Genomic DNA, 22,962 nt, shown 5'->3' with positions numbered 1-22,962 from the left:
GAAAAGATCACAAAGTAGAGAGTGAGAAAGGAGACAAATCCGTTTGGATCGTAGGGTGAGAAAAAAAAATAAAAAATTACTACGGTCTCTCATCCTGGTAAGAAAATAAAAGAAATGAAGTGAAATGATTTTGTTTTCTCATTATCATGTTTGGATGTGTAAAAAAGAAAAGCATATGAGAGAGTGATATGAGTAAGATTTATTTTTCTTTCTTTGTGTTTTAAGAGACAGTTTTTTAATATTATAATATTTTACAATCAATTAATTTATTTCTTACAAAATCTTACTACTTTTGATAATAATTAAAATAAACTTTATGCCTTATTTGGAGAGTGGGAAAAAAAGCCAAAACCATGTCACATCACTTTCTCTATTTTTGTAAGTACAATTTTATTTATTTATTTTTATTTTATAAAAATCTCAAAAATCTCTCACTTTGAGCATCTCTAATCCAGCATAAAATGATTAATCAAATTTCAAATTTGATGAGAAGCGCCAAATGATGTGCTTCAACCCTGTAACCAAAATCTTATCAAATAGAGGCAAAACTAAAACTTTCATCAAATGAAAGGAGTCTTTCATCTTTCATCAAATTTAAATTTACTGTTAGGCCGGACATCCTCTCGGATGTCCACCAAGAGTAATTTTGACAGCTTTTTTGTTCATGCTCGAACGAGCTCTAGGACATCCGTTCGGACGTTTTCTCGGACAACTGGAGATGTAAAAATATTTGATGAAAATTTTAATTTTAACATTAGAGTGAACGATATCAAATCAAATTTTATTCAAATTTAATAAAATTTTTAATTCATCACTAGAGATGGTCTTTATAATAAAACATGAGAAAATAATTGACTTTTGTCATCATCACTTATCACTTATTTCTTTAAATTATATGCACCTTTAATTATATCATTTTATTTCTTAATTATAATCAATTTTTTTAATCATGACTCATAAAATTTTAATTATATCTCATGTTACATTTAATTATGATATATTTTTTGGGGATGCACTAATAAATCCCAAATTAATAACTTATACACTGTTTAGTCCTAAAAGTTTTCTTGTAAACTGAAAGGTCCCATTACAATGTTTCAAACATCATATTAATGTTTCGAACATTAGATTTCGAACATCAGATTAACGTTTCGAACATTAGATTTCGAACATCAGATTAATGTTTCAAACATTAGATTGATGTGCAAATGGGACTAAATGGAGCATAAGAAAACTTTTAGAATTAAATGGTTCAACTTTTCAAAAACTAGGACTTATGGGTAAATTTTCCATATTTTTTTAAATTATGACAAATAAATTGAAATTATCTAAATTTTCTTTTTACATATGTTAATGTTTGCATCATTTCTTACCAAATCACCCATGTAAACGGAGCGGGGGAGAGAGAGAGAGTGCGACGGCTGAAGAAGAGGAGAGAAGACAGAAAACGCAGAGAAAGAAGACCGAAGAGGATCAGAGAAGACGAACCAGAGAAGAAAGGCAAGACGTCCTCCGCGACGAAGCCAGGTTCATCCTCCAACTTGCAATTGAAAAATTAACAGGTTTGGGGCTTTTGATTTGGAGTTTTTGATTGAGGATTTAGATTGAGAATTGAAAAATTAGGGTTTTTGATTTGGTTTTTATGATTCTCTCGTATATATATATATATATACATACTAGTGAGAGTGGCTGTGTGCAAGGCACGCAACCTAGTGCCCATTATAAGTGTCTGCTATATGTTGTAGAAGTTTCCTTAATTGTTGTTCATTGTTTTATTTATTAATTTTTGTTAGGAATCAGAGCGAAAATTAAGAGAAGAAGGGGAATAATATTGCATTAAGAAATTCTGAAGTGAAATTTTGAAGCAATGAATACCACACCTATAAAAGAAACCCAAAATAATTAAAAAATACCAACAAGAGTCACTGATAAATGTAACAGTACACGTTTCTAAATTCTTCCAATCATAAAAACCATCATAGGGAAGCATATATAAGAAATTACACTGTTTAAGACAAGCCTAATATGTAGAAAATAATTTGTATAATCTCCTAATCTGTAGATATGTCTTTTAATCAAATGATTGAGAACAATGAAGAAAATATATAAACATAATGAGATACGAACATTGTAGAAATGAAAATGATGAATTTATGTTTATCAATGACAAATAGTGTAAAAGTTCAGCCTAGGCATAACTATTATGTTTCTCCTTGGGACTAAAATAATGAAAAACTATTAACTTCCTTTGCGGATTCATAATTTATGCAAGTTGGGTTGCATCTATAGAGTCAATCGTTCAATTATTTGCTCAGAAAATGCTAAGAAAATACAACTAAATGGGGAATTATATGCCACTTAACAGCCATTTTTTTCCTTTTCAACTTTTTTTAGGGTGCACTATTAGAACCCATTTTAAATTATACAGCAGATGGAAAATTAAAGAGTCTTATCTAGTTAGATGATGCACTACATCATTAGAGTACAAAAGTTTTTTTCAAACAACAAATTTCAAAATTATTCTAAAAGATGAAGACTATTTAAGCTATTCTTGGTTATTACATGGTTAAATTTTTTTTAGTTTTCCAACCCTGGTAATCTTTTATGATCATCCCAACTACAAGTTGTGCTTTCAATCAAATACCTTCCACCAAAATCAAGCAAACCAAACAAGCCACCATGCATTCAATCAAACACCTTCCACCAGAATCAAGCAAATAAATCAATCAAACCACCAAGCCACCCCAAGGATTTTAATTTGTATTCAAGGCAAAAATTTATGCATTAATGACCAAGTTATAGGTGCTTGATCAAAAAGTGTCACGACCCGAACCCGCCCTTTGAGTGGTGAAAGAAAGATCCCAGAATCTCTGTAACTCGCACAGACGGCTCGAGGGTCGTTCTTGTGTCTAAATCGAAGCCCCGGAAGCAAGCTTTCCAATGGTTCTAGCCAAATTCAAAGTGTGGAAAGAGAAAAAGGAAAAAGAGTGAAAACTACTCATAAGACAATTATTTGAATCAATGTTTTTGGTTCAATCCTACTTTACCATCATGATACCACTTCAATCAATATTCTAAAATAAATCAAAGCAGCTCCAAGTACAATAATAAGAGTGTCAAGAGTAATTCCACTAGTCCAAGGAATACAAAGTGTTACAGAGAGAATAGAAATAAAAGATTTGGAATGTAATTACGAATGGTATGACTTGTTTCAGATTTGAATAGTAGTGGTGATGGATCTGAAAGTGGTGGTAGTGGATCTAGAAACAGTTGTGGTAGATTTGGAAGAGGCAATAACAAGTTTGTAGATATAAATGACACTCAGTTCAAATATGGACTGTGATTGCAAATGACAACGATTCATTTTAGATCTAAATAGTGGTTATGAACAACAATAGCGGTAGTGGCGTCAATGGGAAGATGGTTGAGGCAAGGTAGAGAGAGAGAGAGAGAGAGAGAGAGAGAGAGAGAGAAACGTAAATTGGAATTTGTTGTAGTGTTTTTAGAATATTTTCACCATTTATCTCAAAACTTTTCCTTGTCCTACTAAAATTTAAAATTCAGGGACCTTAACTAGTATGCAATCTTTCAATGTTCCATAACTCTTATAAAAATATGCAGAGGGATCTATCTTTAATTCCCCTTTTTAATAATAGTGAATGTATACAATAATTCATTATAAATGTATATTTGATAAATCTCGATGAATAAGTTTTAAGGCTTTGTTTGCTTTGAGATTTTAGAAATTATTTTTAGATGAATTTTCGTTTGTTTTTGCTATTTTTTTTCCCTTCATATTTTAGTTATTTTTTTAAAAATGTTTAGATACATCAAAATTAGATGCATCTAGAAAGTAAAAAAAATTAACCATAGTATGAAAAAAAAAATCACTAAAAAAAATGAAAGCCCAAACAAATTTTTGTTTGATTTGAGTAATTCTTTTAATATTTTAGTCAATTTGTTTTACTTTTTAGATGCATCTTGATTATATGCATCTAAAAAGTACAAAAAACATTGAGTAAAATCCACTAAAAGTAAATAAAAACTCATCTAAAATAGTTTTTGAAAAATCAAACGAAACAGACACTTAAGTTTTATTGAAAACAAAATAAGTAAAATAAAAATGATGATATTTTAAAATTTAAAACATTAAAAAAAAAATACAGGTGCTACATTAGTGTGTTGTCATGACCTGTCAAGTGCCTTACACAAAATCCCTACCAGAGGAGGTTTGACGCATTGGAGGCCAATGGAAGGATCCGGAGCCTTCCGATAGGATTAAGAGAATGCAATAATATTGTCTATCATTTTAGAACTTGTATAGAACATTGTAGAATAGATTCTAGATAGTTCTGGAAAGGTTGTGGAAGGTTCTAAGAGGATTCCACACACCACATTAATTGTACATTCTAGAATAATCCTAGAAGGCTACGTTCCCTATATAAAGAGAGGCCTCATTTGGCCAAACCACCAAATGAAGTCATTTATCAACATTCTCCAAGAGTTTTTCTCCCTAGAGTGTTTTTCTCTTTAAAATTGCTTGTGTGCAAAACTTGCCCCGCTCTCTTTTAAGTAGGCTAGCTTAGGTGCAAAGCAAGCAATTGATAAGCATCTAAGGGCGCATGGTTGGCTTGAAAAAAAAAACTAAGACCGTACGGTTGGCTTGAAAAAACTAAGGTAATGATAGTGGGCTTGAACTTCATCTCGGGTTTCCACACTATCTTTGAAACTAAGGTCATGATAGTGGGTTTTAGCTTCATCTCGAGTTTCCACAATTGAGGATAAAATGGTTCAAAAAATAATAATCATATAAAATGAAACTTTGATCTTGATCTGTTTCAAAAAAATAATAACTATAGACACCCTATATTGACTGACCGTTAAGACTTAGGTGCTTGCATGCTTCCTGATAATGAAATGGTAAAACTTTGTCTTCAGAGATACTTGAAGTTGCTGCAAGATGCTATATCACTCTGTTTTAAGCCAAAACTATATTTTTCCAAAAAATGAACATTTTACCTCTAGACTAATTTGTATTCAAATCTACCTTTTTGGTCCCACTTAGAAGAAAGGAATGAGGAAATGTCCGGTTGAATATGAATTGACGACATTTTCAAAAACATTGATTGATTTTCATTAAAAACGTCAATTGGGAGTTAATTGGGCTTTCTTGATCAACAAGCAGGCCCAAGGATCAAGGAATTGACTTGGAACCAACTAGGCCAGTAGGTTGACCAACACATGGCTACACTCTTGGAGAGTCAGTTTGTACGTTGCATGAAAAATCCGCATGTCTACATGAAATTTTGCACATCGAGTTTATGGTTGTATGTGTGCCCTAATTGGGCAAGTGTGGTTGCACAAGAGGAAGGGCGGCCACATGTGCGGTCAGCCATCCCAGATTCCTTTTTCATTTGAGATTGTGTTGCGTTTTGGACAGAAGGCGCTGTGAGTTAGCCATGTAGGAACCGAAGCTACACCTTCTTAGCCTCTAAGGCTCCCATGGCGTATAAAGGCATCCCTCTACCTCATCTTTGAAAGGGATCAAGAGTTTGTGCAATTTTGAGTTGATTAGTTAAGTTAGAAGAGTGAGATCTTTACCCCATAGCTCCTATTTCGAAACCCAAACCCTAATACAACAACTTATGAGTAATCTAAAATAGATCTTGTTAGGACCCTTATATTGTCAATCCCGCGAACAAACACATTTGAGTTGTATTATTGTGATTCTGAGTGTTTTGTTTCTTCTCTTTGGCCTGTTAAACTGCATAGACAACTCAAGCAGTCATGTTTGTGCTCAAGCGCAAAATTGGATCATCCAGTATTTTAGTCTACAGTCTGAGATACTAAGAGGTGGTGTTTACTGCTCGAGCGGTAAGTCTTGTACTCGAGCGAAGTGACAAGTGTGAGTTTTTTACAACTGCCCCTAGACACACCACTTGAGCGGTCTTTCCTGCGCTTAAGCGGTCTTCGTGACCCTATTTATTTTAAACGGCCTTAGATGCTCATTTCAGGGGAAACCATTAATAGGTGAATGAGAAATTGACTCCAAAGTGAACCATTTGAGTTTGGTTTTAAAACAAAGTTTATTTGATTTAAAATTAATTTGATTTAAATTAATTCATTATTTATTTGGGTCAAAATTGAACCACATTCAATACGAAATTCAAACCTGTTTGAAAGAATAATCATGTCTGTTCTATTGCACTTATTCATTGGAAGAATTGTTTCTCTTCATTGAGAAGTCATTATGACTGTTCGAACAGTCACCATTTTTTTCTATATAATCAGGTCCCCATTGCATTCATTAAACATCGAATTCATCTTGAGTTTTTCCTCTTCTTTGGCGCTCTGTACTTCTTCTGTAAAAGAGAATTCTGCATAGTAAGGTTCGCCAGACTTGCAGTGGTTGTGTTGCTTTTGCAAGGTTCGATTGTTGTATTCTTGAGACGAACGACCATTAAAATCTTGTGAGCACCGTAGTTGGGGACGAATTTGTCTTAAAGAAATTGTGTTCAACACAAGTCTCGATCAACTTTGATTTCATTTCCAGATTTATATTCTATATATATATTTGGTATAATTATTACATGTTTCACACGGTACACATAAGCATTTAATCCAACAATCTTAAGACAAATTCGACATTCATTTTTATAAAGAATTGTTTTACTACATTTTTCCTTTTCAAATACATGATATAGATTAGAATTTTTGTGTGTGTCTTGTGTAATGTCTGATTTGTTACAAACAGAACATTATTGTGATTATTTTGATCACCAACACCGCGGAATCATGGCGCGCACAATTATTTTGAAAGAGGCATTTCTGATGTATTGCATCTTTCTTCTTGTTATGATTTTAATATTGATTATATTTTGTATATTTTTGGTTCTGTTTAATGCAAAATTAATTTTGTATTTTACTGGTTTGATTAATACCGAATTTGGTTATGTATGTTTGTGGTTTCATTAAATACATACTTTGTATTTAAAAATACAATCGGTATTGTCTTTATAATTTTAAAAATGTTGTTGAAAGTTCATTATGAATATTTTTTCCTATATAAACTTTTTGTTGTAAATAATTTTCTTCTATATATATATATTTTTTATCTCATCTAATTATCCCATGTTATATAACTTATATCCCATCATACTACCATTTATAATTGTATCATATATTTAATCATTCATTCCATTGAATTTCACCAGAGAGTAATATTATTTTTAATATTGAGTAATGTTTAGTTTATTGAAATAAAAAGTGAAATGTAATATAATATTTTTATTAGCATCCCAATAGGATAATCTTATTTGTATTGTAACGAATCAAATACTACTTTCAACACTAAATGTATTATATTTCTGAAATTTAAATTTAGGAACATTTACTAATAAATCCTATATTCATGACTTATGAACCATTTAGTCTCGCACATATTCGTATGTACTCATTAGTCCTATCTTACATTAAAATCTCTCAAATGAAGTATACTCACATCTAAAAACATAATAAGACAATAGTGCATACATTAGAATGTCCCATTGTCACGTTTAAAAATGACACATTTAACAAAAGTTTAACAAAATAATAGTACACAAATGTCCCATTGTCACATTTTAAGAAGAATGATGCATTTGGCAAAAAGTTTAATACAATAGTACACACATTAGAATGATATCCCATTGCCACATTTTAAGAATAACACATTTGACAAAAATTTAATAAGCCAATAGTACACAAATGTCCCATTGTCATATTTTAAGAAAAGTGACACATTTGGCAAAAGTTATAAGATAATAGTGCACATGTTAGAATGATGTCCCATTCACAATTTAAGAATGACACATTTGATAAAAGTTTAATAAGACAATAGTGTACAAATAAAGCATACTCACATTTGGAATATGTAGAAAATGTAGTGAAAGGACCTCATGGTGTACCTTTTCTGTGTTCGTGTTTTGTTCGATAAACTAGGACCGCAGGACATGGCTGAACAAACTTTTTGCTTGGTAGGAAATGGCTGATCAAATCAAGTTTGTTCATGTCCTACCAAACGGGCAAAAATTGATTAATTAGTCATGTTTTGTAACACCCTAGAAACAATGATAACCGATACGCCTCATAATCCTCGAACATGCATGCGGAAGCTTAACAATCTCAACCATTTAATATCATAAACATTTCCAAAACTATAATTTATTCATTTACCTCCTTAAAGTATTACAAAAGACAGCACGTGCGTTAATACATTTATTAATCCTGGATTATGAGTTGATATCATGTGACCTAAATGTATGAACAAAAGTAAATAAATACAAGTTCATACCCTAAAGGCTACAAATTTCCAAGACTTCTCTTGGTTACGTGGATCAAAACGCAATATAAGGAAAGCCTTAGGCTTGCACAAAACAAATTTGCAAAAAAAATGAGCGTGCAACTCCAATGTCCTCCCAAGTTATCCCCTTAGTGGAGATACACCATCAGCACCTGAAAGTTGGTTTCCACATAGGGTGAGCTAAAGGCCAATAGAGATAAGTTTAATGACATGTATAATGTTTAGCAAAGCCATATGGTAAATGCATATGAGATGCCATTACAAAGACATGCATTTTCTCTTTTTAAACAATATTATGCCAGAGTTCAAATCACAGTTTTATATACCTTTGCTTCAAAATAGAAAAAAAGGGTAGTAAATACATACACTGGTAATCTCTAGGTACGTGTTAGGAAGTAGGCTCTGAAAGCACTACCAAAGCCACTTTATTGGCAACTAACCGGAAGGAAGGCATCCTAATGAGCGCAAATTTCTGGATTTTCACGAAGGACACAGAGGCCAACTTAATTAACCATAACCACACCTCCTAACTAGATTCACCATGGTATTCACCCATTTTTCTCAAAATGATACTTTTCAATGCATAAGTAAGAAATAATGCTCCAATGGAATGCATGAGTGGATGGATTTCAGCTAACCTAGTTCTCATGCAATTTCTACAACAAGCAATGCTATCTTTCACCAATAACCAAAACAATTATCTCTATTCAGTATATTCCAAAATGGACAATATATAAATAAAAAATATAACCAATCACTCCCACAACATTTTCACAACGAATAGTCTTATCTTAACATTTCTCAAAGAAATCTCATTTATTTCTATATAGTTCAAAACCATGATTCCACAACAAAACCAACATCATAATTCACTTCTCAACCTTGAACACCAATCAAGGGTTTGGGTAAAAGATTTGGAGTTTTCATTCTTTTTAAAACCAACTCATCCATTACTAATATAGTTCATTATTTTGAATTCCCAAATTGAGTTTTGGGAAAACCTTACGAAAGCCCTTCTCTAAACATCAAAACATACGATAATCAAACCCAAATCCCTCAAAATGTTACTCTAATCAAATATCACATAGCAAAGTTAAATAACATGCAAATTATTAAAGAAATCTCTACCTCAAAGCAAGAGGAAGGATGAACATTTCCCAAAATCGACGAAGACGAAAACCCAAAATTCTCAGATTAAAATGATCCTCTCCTCAAGCCCAACCTTAAATCCCAAAGCATGAATATCAAGAAATCTATGGATCAAGCAAGAACGGAAGATTTAAACAAGGATTCTAGACAGAGATGAGAGCAAAAAAGGAAAAAAGATCTGTGTAGAGAGAGAGAGAGAGAGAGAGAGAGAGAGAGAGAGAGATGTCAAAAAGTGAGCAAAAATTGACTTTCCTCGTAACTTTATGCAAATAGATTGCTTGAGCGTCAGACACAACATATCGCTCGAGTGAGCAACCCTAGGCTTGAGCGAAAAAACCAAACTCCTAGAAGTACAAACTGTAAATAGACCACTTGAGCGACCAAAACACCGCTCTAGTGAAGAAACCCCTACTTTCAGAAGTATAGACTATAACCCAAAATCTGAGAGAAAGAAAATACCACTCGAGCAACCGGAGCACTGCTCGAGCGAACTCAAGTCCACACATCCAAAATCTCACCAAAAATCCCATATCCCACACCTATTTCAACATAACTCAAAAACAAATTCTCAACTTCAAAAAACAATATAGGATCAGAATAGATGTCAACACTACTAATCAAATACAAAACTTAAAACCAAAGAGTATAGAAGTGTTGGATCTTAACCCGGGCAGCTATATGTTTGGCTATAAAAGTCTGAACAAACTTATATTGTCCAACTACCAAATGTCGAATAATTTCACTTTTTTCGGTGAGTGAGAATCGAAAAGAATTTTGAATTTTTCAAATAATACGAAACTATGCTAAGATAATTGAAAATCTTACCCTAATATTTTTTAAACACGAAAATCTTGCTTATTATTTATTTATGTTTGTTTTTTGTTGTTTATATATATTCTTTAATCTGTCGATGGATGGAGAGAGTGAGAGATAGAAGAAAGGGTGGAGGTGGTTGGTGGAGAGAATGGATGGTCACTAGGTGGCGGTGGTTGGTGAAGGAAAAAGGGGGGTTGTGGTGGTGGTGGTGATGAAAAGAAAAATGAAAGGGTGTAAAGAGAAATGTGAAGAGGAAGGTTTTGGGCATTTAGTCCTTAATAATAATTTTATAATTGGACAAAAATGTAATAAAAAATTAAAATGAGGGATGTAATGAGCTAAAAGTGTTGTGTAAGTGAAATTTCTCCTACAAAAATTCTTAAAACGTCCAAAATTTTGGGATAGTTACGAGTTGATCATGTGAATTAAACTTATTTACTAAGAGGTCCTACTTCAATTTTCACTAATAAATTTAGTACTGTAAAAATATTTTTAAGAAAATACAATTCAACTACTTACAATTCTTTCGTCATATTGCAATACAAAACTAACACAAATAGACTTAAATAAGTTAAAACTCACAAACAAAATTCAAAATGTCTCAATCATTTATTACTTCGATAAAATTTCTAGTATTATTACTAGCACCAAACGATCAGTCCACCAACACAAAATACATCTAAAAAGTCTCAAAATTTTGTTAATTATCAAAACGAGAGGTAAATATGTTAAAAAATATTCACTCAGAATTTATAAGCAAATAAATTTAATCAATAAGACATACTAATAATTATTCAAAATTTGAACACATGTTATAGATTGTCTTTAATAGAATCTGTGAGTAAATCCACCGTTGCTAAATATGTTATAAATTGACTTTAAAAGATCTTACACAATATAGTAGTGCAAGGAAAGTTTTGGATAAATGAGGTATACACAATCAAAAGTATCTGTGGACATAATAAACTGAGAAAATAAGAAGAGTAAATTGGTGATAAAATCTAAGGAGAGTGAGTATAAGGCATTAGGCCTAGTGGATTCTTTTTTTTTTTTTGTTGATGAGAGGTTTACTCTTTGTGAAATAGTTTGGTGAGAAGTCCTTTTATTTATTTTGAAAGACATTTTGTTTTCAATTTTACTTCTTAATTTATCTATTGACTATCTGTTCAAATTTTTCCCTATTTGTTCACAATTTTTCCCTATCTGTTAAAAAATTTTCATATTTGTTCAAATTTTTTTCCTATTGTTTAATTTTTTCCGAATTGTTTAATTTTTTTACCTTGTCTATTTAATATTTTAATGTTTTTAATTCAAATTTTCCTTATCTGTTTAAATACCTGACCAAATTTGATCATCTGGTGAAATTTATCTATTCAAAAATACTATCTGTTCAAACTATCTATTAAAATTCTATGATCTTTTTCCTATCTGTTGAAAATGAACCCAGATTGAATATGTAAACAATAAATATTTTCCCAATCTGTTCTCTCTCTGTTGCAATTTGTTTCAAAAAAAAAAAAAAAAAAGACCAAAACAAAACAAAACAAAAAAATCAACAACTATTGTTGAAAATCTATCTATTCAAATTCAACAACATCTATCTCCTCTAAAAATTCTCTATGTTGAGTTGTCAGCAAGCCCTCTTCAGGAAGTATTCTCTAGGCTTTATCTATTGATGATCTCAGTGGTTGAGAGTTGGATTACAGATAAGGCATAGAAAATCCAACTACACAAAGAGGGACAAATACATAATTCGTCACCCAATTTAACCATGTGATCAGAGAATATATAGGTTCAAGATTTTATTATATCAAAGACTCACAAAGATTTTATGATCAGAGGATAGGTTCAAGATTTTATTATAGAAAAAATTTCTTTTATCGTATATGATGATAGCAATGGAAGCACCTTTGTAGTACATTGGGGTCAAGCTGTGGTACCCTTCTTGGCCGGCGGTGTCCCAGATCTTGAATTTCATTGTTGTGTCATTTATCACCACCATTTGAGAGAAGAGCACTGCTTCGATCGTCGATTCCTATAGCCATCACCATCAATTAACACAAAAAATTAAACACTTCAAAAAGAAAAAAGGGAAAATTTTGGCAAAACCCTAAAAAGGCTCATCAACGGAGAATTGAAGAGAAATGGAAAATCAGTACATGAAATTCGAGAAATTGGCTTTTGACAAAGCGCAAGACCAAATCTGAATGAGGTTGACTCGGTCGAGTTGCAGATCTAAGTTGTCGAAGTACCGATCGACAACCATGGCGATGATGATGGATGTTGACGATGAACGAAGGATTTCCAAGGGAGGATATGAGAAATGTGAAAGCCGGCGATGATCCGGAGTTTGTTCTAAGCGTCGATTTGGTGCTCAATGTGTTGTCGGGAATGATGTCCGATGCGTACCGCCGCTCACGGTGGCTGCGACAGTCACAAAGAGAGAGAGAGAGAGGAGTAAAAAGAGAATATGATACCTTAGAGAGAGATTTGCGACAGTCGATAACCCAGAGAGGAGGGAGATGAAGAAGAGAGAAGAGAGAGAAGAGAAAAGGGAGGAGATCTGAGATCTGACCATTGCGACGGCGAGATCGTAGTGATCGGAGCACCACGGCGGGGACATCAGAGAGAGAAAAGGGTGAGAATGGTTGTGTTGACGGTTGAAGAGGAGAGAGAAGAGAGAGAGAGAGAGACGTGCGACTGTGTAGGGTTTGTTTAGAAAATAACATATATATACAAAAAAGTATTTTGGTCATCTTATTTAAGCTTGTCATTTTGGACAACATATTTAAACGCTTGGACTTTTGGCCAAACAAGATTAAGATTTGGACTTATAGACTGAGTGCCCAAATAAGAATTGTATTTTTTCTATTTCTTTGTAATTGGACACAATTTTAAAGGGTAAAATTAAATGTAAGTAAATTATTTGATGATGTCAAACATTTTATGTTAGTTTTTTAATGACAAAGTAACAGAATAGGAAGTATGTAATAAAAAATTAAACCTCAAGGGAAGTTGTTGCGATTTCAAAAACTTCATGGGTATTTTTGCAATTTTATTAAACTATAGGGAATGTTAGTATAATTGAAAACTAAATCTCTGAGAGGTTCTGTCATTTCAAAAATCTTATGAGATGTTTATGTAATTTCATTAAATTATAAAAAATGCCATTGTAATTGAAAACTAAGTAGGTGTTTGGTATGCACTAAAAAAGTGTAATTTTTTTTTTGCATACATACACTTATTTGGGTCACATCAATTAATATTTATCAACATCTTCTCTCTACTTTTCTACCCACTTTCTCTACTTTTCTATTAATTTTTTTGTTTATTTATAAAATGTCAAAAAGTACATTTATTTAGAAGATGCCAAACCACCCTCTAAATCTCAAAAAAGATTTTTACAATTTTATTAAATGCCAAAAGAGATCAATATAATTAAAAATTAAACTTTAAGGGAGGTTTATACCATTTAAAAAAGTTCATAATAGATTTTTACAAATTCATTAAACCTCAAGGGAGGTTAATGTAATTTAACCAAAAATTGAATCTATTGCGGGGACTCGAAATTCAAGATTTCCCTCTCGATTTGATGTTTTGGATTAAAACGTTAATTCGAAATGAACCAAGCTAATCAGTCACCTGTGACACTTGAATAGACACCACACCACCAGTACAAGCACTTGACACCATTCGCTCCTTTCTATTTTCACGTGTCAAACTAATATTTCATTGGTCGATGATTTAAATAAATGATTGTTTAAAATAACTTAAATATGTATATTTTTTAAGTTTTTACAAAAAAAAGGTAATATGTCTAAAAAAAGATAAATAAAAAAATGTGCTAATATCCAACTTTCCAAACTATCTGTAATTCACCTCAGGGTTAGAATAATTTCCTTCTTCACATACATACACACACTCCCTCCTACCTATAAGTGTATTTAATTTTTTATCAAATCTTTCGTTAAATTTAAATTTCATAAAAATTTTAGTGAAAATGAAATTTAATCATTTTATCAAACTTATATCAAATCAATGAAGAAATTTTTTTTATCAAATTAAGGATGAACCAATTCTTTCACTAAATTTTCAATAAGTTCTTTTTTTTTTTAAAAAAAAAAAAAAATTTGATTCCGCCTCAAAATAATAGTCCCTTTTGAAGAATTTAATTTTTTTAGTAATACAATTATTACATTTAAAAAAAATAATTTTTTAAAATTACCCTTTGATAGTACAGTACATTTTTTTTGGAAATATCAATTGCCATAATTGTACTTTTTGTCTTGTTAATGAATTTAAAAGGACAAAATAAAAAATTTATATTATTTTAGTCGTTAATTTTTGAAAATAACTTATATTTTAGGACAATAAAAAATAAAAAAAAGAACTAATATTTTGAGATGGAGAGACTAATAAAATTTAAGATAAAAAAAATCATTTTATTCAAATATTAGAATAACCCATATCAAAACAAATTTTTATTCAAATTTAAAATCAAATAAAAAATTTAATAAATGATTGGAGATGGTTTAACCAGTATCTGTTTTTCTTGTCAGATCAGCTGTTTCCAAAATTTTCATAACTCATTTCTTAATTAAATTCATTAATCAACTTTTATTCTCTTGAAATTCAAAATTCTCTCTCTCTCTCTCTCTCTCTCTCTCTCTCTCTCTAAATGCATATATATACTTGCATACACATACAGGTATTTAGTGGAATTTCGATATGCTATTGGAGTTGTTGTAATGAAGGAGAACAATCTTGAAATGGAAAAGCTTCAACTGATTGATATTTCTTCTGAAGATGATTTTCTTATTGCTTCTTATTTGCGCGATAGCTTTCAAGACTTTCGACTTTCAGGTTCTCCTTAATCTTCCTTCTTATATGTAGTTATGTCCATATCTACGTTTGTGTTTGTTTATCTCGGTTATATACAATTGTTTTACAGGTTTCAAATTTCCAATTCATTCTAAAACTAAACGAAGGTTGGGGTTTGAGGATTTATTTTGATGTTTGTTAATTATGAAAATCTTGATGAAGCTTGATTTTGTGAATTGTGACATGTTCTTGTATGAAAGGAACAGCTTCTCTTGATCTCAATTGGATTGTTTATTTTTTATTTTTGGAAAAATCTCTATTGGATTTTTGTCATTTCCTTTAAGTAACTGTGTGATGTAGGGGAAAGACTTTAAATTGTACTTGAAGGGTGAAGTTGCTTATTAATAGCAAAATCAAAGAATCCAATTTTGATCAGATAGTTTATTAGTATCTACTTGTTTATATATATATATATATATTCTTCAAAACCAAACATTGTAGGGTTTGGGAAAGATTACAGCATTCACCCGAACTTCTTCCACCCAATTTGATTCGGATTTTGGAGTCCCTCTCCTCTAGATTTGACATTCATTGCAACCTATGAAATATAGATACTTCTGGATGAGAGTTGTATTTGTATCGAATATCAATACTTCTTAGATACTAGCATAAACCTATTTGATACCTCTTAAATGTATCTATAATTTGAATTTTATTTTATTTTATTTCAAACAAGTACTAAATTGGCTATTCAATTGATCCTAAAATCAGAATGTGTGGAGAATTGATCTAAAAGAGAAGATCAAAAAGTTTTGAGCAGAACTAGAAGAGAGAAGAAGATACAACAGTCAAAACCTTAATCTCACAGAAATGGCCACAACCTTTAACTACTCAATATTATTATCTCAAAGCTAACCTAAAACTATTACATAGAGCCATATATACAGGCAACGTAGGAAACCCTAATTAAAAATAACAAAGTAAATCATGTCATTATTTGGAAGCCTAATCTGTAATAAAATAAGCAACTAAATATACTTAGGTTTTAATTAAATTATTAATAATAATAAAAAAATAAACGTAAATTAAAAAAATGCAAATAAATAAATCCACATATCACGTTCTGCATCGTCTAGATCATGTGTCTAACTTATTTTGAAAGTTGAGTATTTCTTGCATAGCATTAGAGTAATTGTTAGGATAAATACAAGAGTAGTTTCCAGGTAAGAAGAGTTGGGAAACATTGAGAATAAAGTATGTCAAATTTGGTCCAAGTTCGAGTGGACATAATGAACCCTCAATATATCTTATATGAATATATTATCAATATTAATATATAAGGGGGCTCATTTTGGTGTCGATCATGTACTGAAGTTGTGTATTATTTTCCTTCTATCAAGTTATGGACAATAATCAAAATTCTCACAAACTCCTTTCCACTTAGAAACATTAAAATCAACTTACCACAAATTCACATCCTGACAACTTCTCCCGAAACTGCTTTTCACTTGCCACTCTTTCAAGTCAAATGGTTTCCTATACGAATTGGAGGATGTCTGTGGTGCCAGTGCTATTATGGATCAAGTGTTTTCCTGCTTCTACTAGTGTTGCAAATTGAAGTGTAACATTTTTGCTCAAAGGCCTCAAGGTAGGTTGGGTCTTTGATTAGATAATGATTGTCATTCAGTTTCTTGTTGAAGTGGAAAAAACAGAGTTGCAAAGTACATCGTCTCTGTGTGTATTATATAGATATATTTGCTCTATCAAAGAGGAATAGACTTTCCAATTCCTCCAAACCAATAGTATAGAGAAGAAGAAAATTCAATTATCTCCTTGGATTTGCTCAGTAATTTTATACTATCATCACCACCTCTGTTTAAATGACATCACTTAAAAGACTTTTCTTCATTTTTACGTACATATACATCTACCATAAATTGTATGTATGTGTATAAAAGTTATTTTGACTTTTTTTGTGTGATGTGTATGAAGGTTTTCATAGTCACTGTCGCTATATGCTTAGCTAGATATAGTGATCTATCTGCCTACAATTTTCGTTTCATTCACTGTTATTAATTTCCTATGTCAAATGTGTTACAAAGAGATTAAATAACTTCAATTTGATGATGGTATTATTATCCTATGAGAAAAAAAACAAAAATTGATGATATTCTAAACAAAAAATTAAATAGAGACTTTAAATATTTTGTTGATTACTTTTTTATTTTTCTTTTTGTCCATTTTTTTTTTATAAAATTTACTGGGTTGTTGATGTTTTGAAGTAATTTAAAGCATCATTTCTGGTAACGTTTCATTTATACCATAAATTTTATAGTTAGAATTGTTTATTGTCTTTCAATGATTTATGCACACATTGTGCGTGCTATGACTTCTAGTAGTTTGAAAAACAGTCTTCACAAAATTACTTTTTAAATTTATATATGTTTATATATTGTCGTATCCTTAACATAATCCATATCATAATTTTCCAGAATTTGTAATAATGTATCCATATTTTGTCATACCTCTATCTTGTATCCCATTTCTTGCTTTGTAGATTGCAACTAGTCACTTAATCTCTACCAATACAACACTTTGAATTTTTTTGCGTGCCATGACTTCTAGTAGTTTAAAATTAAGACTATTTGGTAGACTAGAAAGTCAACACATACTTTATGTGCATGAATACACCGTAGGGAAGCATTGCAACTCTTGATGGTAGTGGAGTTATATGCGGAACGTGCGACTGGAAGTAGAGAGCCTACATACTTCATGGTGGATATGTAACTGTGTATATAAAATAACTATGTGACTCTCAAATGATTTGATTAATTATCACCATCTGAATAAATTAATCAATTTTTATTGAATTTTTTCTAGAAATCGAAAGTCTGACTCGGCTTTGCCAAATTAGTGTTTCCTAATTATAGATAAATAAAGAAAAATAGTCTATCCTAAAAGATTTATGACAAAATTACTTTTTAATTTATGTATATTTTTATATAAGGTTGTATCCTTTAACATAATCCATATCCTACTTTTTCAAAATTTGTATCGATGTATCCATTTTGGGTCATACCTCTATCTTGTATCCCTCTATCCATGCTTTATAAATTATAACTAGTCACCTAATCTCTGCCAATACAATAGTTTGTACTTATGTCTTAATGTGAGATAACATAAGTATATTGGAAGAAATACTCTTTAATAATCTAATTGTAGGTTATATAGTAGGCGAATGATATTTCTCTGCTCCATGTAGGCATGTTTATATTCTAATTCTAATTTTCATGTTTTATTGTTTATCAGTGTTAAGACTAATAATCAATCCATTAGAATAGACCTGTGTTTCTAATTCTTCAGTTACTTTCGGGGATGGGAGCAAAATTTTAAGAACCTTAATTGTTCCTTTATGGTAGGTCTGAATTTCTGATATTGTTTTATTTGTGAGATATTTCATAGTTCTACATCATCTTTGACTCTTCCATTTCCTGATAACTAACACATCAATATCTAAAGGACTCTAATTTGCTTAGGTTGCATGAAAAACCACCAATAGATCTTAGTTTCTGCATCAACATTAGGATCAATTCTGCAGTTACTTGAACAGATACATTCTTCCATTTTCAATTTTAGCCTGAAACATTTTATTCTTGAATTCATTTTCACAGTAGTGTGGGAGAAAATAGATGAGCAAGAAGGTTTCAAGCTGTTTGGGACCACAGATTCTCGAGAACCTAAAAATGCAGTAGAAATACTCGAGCAAAGGGAGCAAAAGCTCTTATTTTATGAATCCACTGAGTTGGGAAGAGCAAGCAACTTGCGCAAAAGTTTAGCTTGGGATAGTGCTTTTTTCACTAGTGCAGGTATGCTTTTACAAGAAATCTGAAATATTTGGTGCCTTCTGCCAATGTTAACTCATTTCATATGATTAGAGCGAGTTAAAATTTGAAGTCATTAATGCTTCATGCCTGATCAGGAGTTCTAGATCCAGAGGAGTTGTTTATTATAAATAAAGGATTTCAGAAGGCTGAAGCTCACCTATTACCCGTAATTCAAGAAGATCTGTGTAGGTGGAGATATGCAGACTCAAAATCTACATTAGATAGTGATGACTTCTCTTTGGACAGCAACCAAAGCACTGAGGTTGATCTGTTTGAAGAAATAAGAGCATCCATTGAGAAATCCAATATAATGTCCAATATTTGCAAGTCAGTTTGCAAATCAGGAGTTGGAGAAGCCCACAAACGGGAAACCCACTGTAAGTATATTGCAAATTTAGAACAAATTTTATTGTGAATGGAAGAAGAAATTTTTGCCTGTTCATTTTGTATGGGAATTGCAATGTGATTGCATTTAAGGTATTCCAAAGAGATTTAATGGGTAATCGGGCCTTCCGCTATTGTTGAAGTAGGAAATATTGAAACCTCACTTGTCCTAAATTCTTTTCTTACTCTTAGGCTTTGTAAGCATAATATCCTGTGTTTAGGAGGTTGGTACATAGCATTAGTGTCTTGTAAAAAATGTTATATGGTCTCCCTTTTTATGCATCTGTTTATCACAAACCTATGCTCAATATCTATGATTGCTTCTTTTCAGCCTTGAAGAAACTTCGTGACATCTCTCGAAATAGGGTATGTGCTATTGATTGTAGTCTTTCATTGTAATTGTTCTAGCATTTATTGAGAAATTAAGTTATCTTATATCTAAATATCAGGTGAAATCCACACCAACTTCTAGAAGGCAAAGCGTCTATATGCAAGGATCAAAAAGAGTTAAGGAGGTCGCCCATCCACAAATTGTCCAGGCATGTATAAATCGAAGAAAATGAGATTATATAGTTCCTTTTAGTATTTAGTATGCGTAAGTGTTCATCATCTCGATTGCTCAAATTGAAAGGCTGCATTATTATTTATAACTTACAAGTTACAAGTTTGTCCAGGCATGTATAAATCGAATACAATGAGATTATATAATCCTTTTAGTATTTAGTGTGCATAAGTGTTCATCATCTCGATTGCTCAAATTGAAAGGCTGCATTATCATTTATTACTTACAAGTTACAAGTTTGTCCAACTTTTGGTAGTCTAACATGTTGGATATTTAGTCACAAGATTGTGTAAGGAAATGAAACTGTAACTCTAGGATATGAATTAACTGACTCAAATTAATTTGATCAATACAGGATGCTGAAAAGAATGGTGAATCTAATTCGTTTCCTCATAAGTCACCCAAGATATTAGGCAGGATGAGCATGGTGTCGGCAGGACAAAGAAAAAAGATCTCCTTAGGTGCGGACCATGTCAAAATGGGAAATAAAGTTGCAACCCTTGGATCTGGTAAGAACCATCATATAATTTAAAAGTTCCTTTCTTCCACTTCTAATGGAATTTACATCAAAATGCATGGACTGTTACAGGGAAAGGTTTGATAGTATCCAAGAAATATGGATTGGGGAACTCATGTTCCACTAGCTCTACAACATCCCTTGAATCATCATCTTCAGTTTCTGTCACCACCAGTAATGATTCATCAGCTTCTTGCTCTGCATCTGGTAGTGCTTCGGCGTTGAAATCTTCTTCAAACTCGAGAAGTAAAGCAGTTTTCAGGAAAAGTAGACTTGCTGCCTCTGGTTCAACCTCCAAGACTCCTCTCAGGTGCTCACTAGGAGACAAAATTGTGTTGGAAAATCCTGGTTTGTCCACCCCTTCATTGTCCATGTCAAACCATTCTTCTTATAAATCACCTGCTAGCTCCATTGATGGATGGTCCTCAGAATTATTATCAACTGCCAACCAAAGCACCAACTGTTTAGAGGTCAGTTTTCATACCAATACTTCCAGAGGAGCTTGTTTAGGAAATGATGCTACCCAAGCATTAAATTTTCAGAGTTGCCCACATGATGAATGTTTCGATGATCAAGAAAGTCAGCAAACAAGGTTTCCAAATCTATGTCTTGAAGTAGTTAGGGGAACTGCTAATGATCCTGCAAAATCAACCAGGAATTTCAAACCTTCGGGTCTCCGAATGCCATCACCAAAGATTGGGTTCTTTGATGAGGTAGTTTTATTTTCTTCCAATTTATTTAGTTCTATGTTATGAGTATTACCTTGTGAAGTCAGTATTTCAATCAAGTAAAGCTTATTTGCTTCGGCAGGACAAAGCTACGATGTCGACGGTAGGTGGAGATTTCCTGTTTCATTTTGGAGCGCAGAGTGCTTTGCCTAATATCAGTGGGGTGACAAACAGAAAAAGGTCGGATAAACTTCAGACTACTAGAATTTTACTGGAGAATGGGGATACAAAGCTTGGTTCTGTGCAAAATGGAGTGATAAGTCCTTCTTTGAATGCCATTCGCAGATATGCAGCACAGAATCAAGAGCTAGATAAAAATTCCCCAAAAATGTCCAGCACGTCTGCAACCTCGAGATACTTACCAGGGAAAACTTCAAAAGGTCAGACTGATACATCTCCTCTATTGTGCAGAGAAAATTGCTCAAGATCTAGTAAAGCTATTGATGGGGGTCATAATTCAAAAAAACTAGGCCTGCATTCTAGTTTGAAGGCAGAAAGGAAAAGAACAGAAGGGATATTGAAAAATGAAATGGGTGGACAGAGCAAGAGGCCAATGACGAAAGAACATAAAAGGGCCAGCTGGCGCCCTCTTGAGAATGATCCTTATTCACTTCATGACAATGAAAAAGAAAACATACCTAGTTTTGAAGATCATGTTAATGGTTTAAGTAGATGTTTGGAGGTCATTGATCTCAATAGGGACGCGGTGATAGAGCTCGAAGGGAAGAGGGGTTGCTGTCATTCCCACCTTGGTGACAATTTTGCTGAAAATGACAGAGCCCCCATATATTCATCATCCTTCTCTAAGGGGTACCATTTTTCCCACCAGCAGGTTTCACCAAATATGCTGTCAAAGACTGGACCACTCTCTCTTTCGACGACAGTTGAGTTCATGCCCAGCACAAGAACTCCATTGGCGGACAAAAATTCTGCTCCCATGTAGCAGCAGATTAATTCAAGTTTATAACAGAATCAGATTCAACTGTAGATGAGGCAGCAGAAAAGGGTGCCAAAACACTCCATTACATGGCATTGGAGATCAGAATTGCTGAGTTCTACTCATAAGTCTTGTGCAAGTATGCCTACAAGGTACGTGCCTTTTTTTTTTCCCTTCCTGAACCTAGGATCAACATTTCAAGGCATGGGTCTCTGTTCTATATCTCTCTCACTTGAGTTTATTCATCTTTAAGTTGGTTCTTCTGTGAACACTTCCCATATATTAGCAAATTGTACGATCAAGCTTGTCATTTTGTGTTTTTTGATTGTGCAAGAGTTTAATTGGATTGGAGTTCATAGTTCTTGTACAGGAAAAATTGTTCCTGAATAAACACATACTATTTGTCGGATCAGATATAATAAATGTGTTGTATTTCTCATCTGTTTTGAGATTTGAATTCTAGCGTATGCTTGCACCATTGGATTAACACATATAAACGTGGAGAAAACAATTAAGGTAATATAGAACATCATTAAAGTTGATTTGTCTAGAGTGTCAAAATTATCAAATTCAAAATTACTGCAGACACTCAGATTCTAAATCTGATAAAACAGAATAGTTATGATCTGATCGGCTGGAAAACAATGCCCGTTTTTAACAAGAATTTGATATGATGGTGTAGAAATTTAATGTAGAAATTTAATGTATAAAGAGAAATGATTGTATTATTGATACATATTGATATCTATTACAATGATTCATGATTCCTATATATAGAAGAGGGTGAGTGTGTAGTAGGTAAGGAGTAGGTGAAGTGGAGGTG

General features: G+C 32.3%; 1 protein-coding gene across 1 annotated transcript; it reads left to right on the top strand.

Moving 5' to 3' along the window:
* Positions 1-1,366: 1,366 nt before the first annotated feature.
* Positions 1,367-22,580, top strand: LOC114263253 (uncharacterized). Its single transcript, XM_082883017.1, has 9 exons — positions 1,367-1,527; positions 15,015-15,169; positions 18,802-18,993; positions 19,107-19,388; positions 19,727-19,761; positions 19,845-19,934; positions 20,313-20,466; positions 20,547-21,187; positions 21,285-22,580. The coding sequence occupies exons 2-9, from the start codon at positions 15,055-15,057 to the stop codon at positions 22,143-22,145; spliced, it is 2,370 nt and encodes a 789-aa protein (XP_082739143.1). The 5' UTR covers positions 1,367-1,527; positions 15,015-15,054; the 3' UTR covers positions 22,146-22,580.
* Positions 22,581-22,962: the final 382 nt, after the last annotated feature.

The sequence above is a fragment of the Camellia sinensis genome, chromosome 8 (assembly GCF_055761805.1).
Source record: "Camellia sinensis isolate YWXY chromosome 8, ASM5576180v1, whole genome shotgun sequence".
Classification (NCBI taxonomy): Eukaryota; Viridiplantae; Streptophyta; class Magnoliopsida; order Ericales; family Theaceae; genus Camellia; species Camellia sinensis.
This window is presented reverse-complemented; position numbering and strand designations above follow the sequence as displayed.

What these genes read in the sequence shown, in the direction of transcription:
- LOC114263253 (XM_082883017.1), top strand. Translation starts at nt 15,055, where the DNA reads ATGAAGGAGAACAATCTTGAAATGGAAAAGCTTCAACTGATTGATATT. An exon ending in TCAAGACTTTCGACTTTCAG is followed by an intron (nt 15,170 to 18,801) that starts GTTCTCCTTAAT and finishes TTTTCACAGTAG; the next exon opens with TGTGGGAGAAAATAGATGAG. An exon ending in CCACAAACGGGAAACCCACT is followed by an intron (nt 19,389 to 19,726) that starts GTAAGTATATTG and finishes GCTTCTTTTCAG; the next exon opens with CCTTGAAGAAACTTCGTGAC.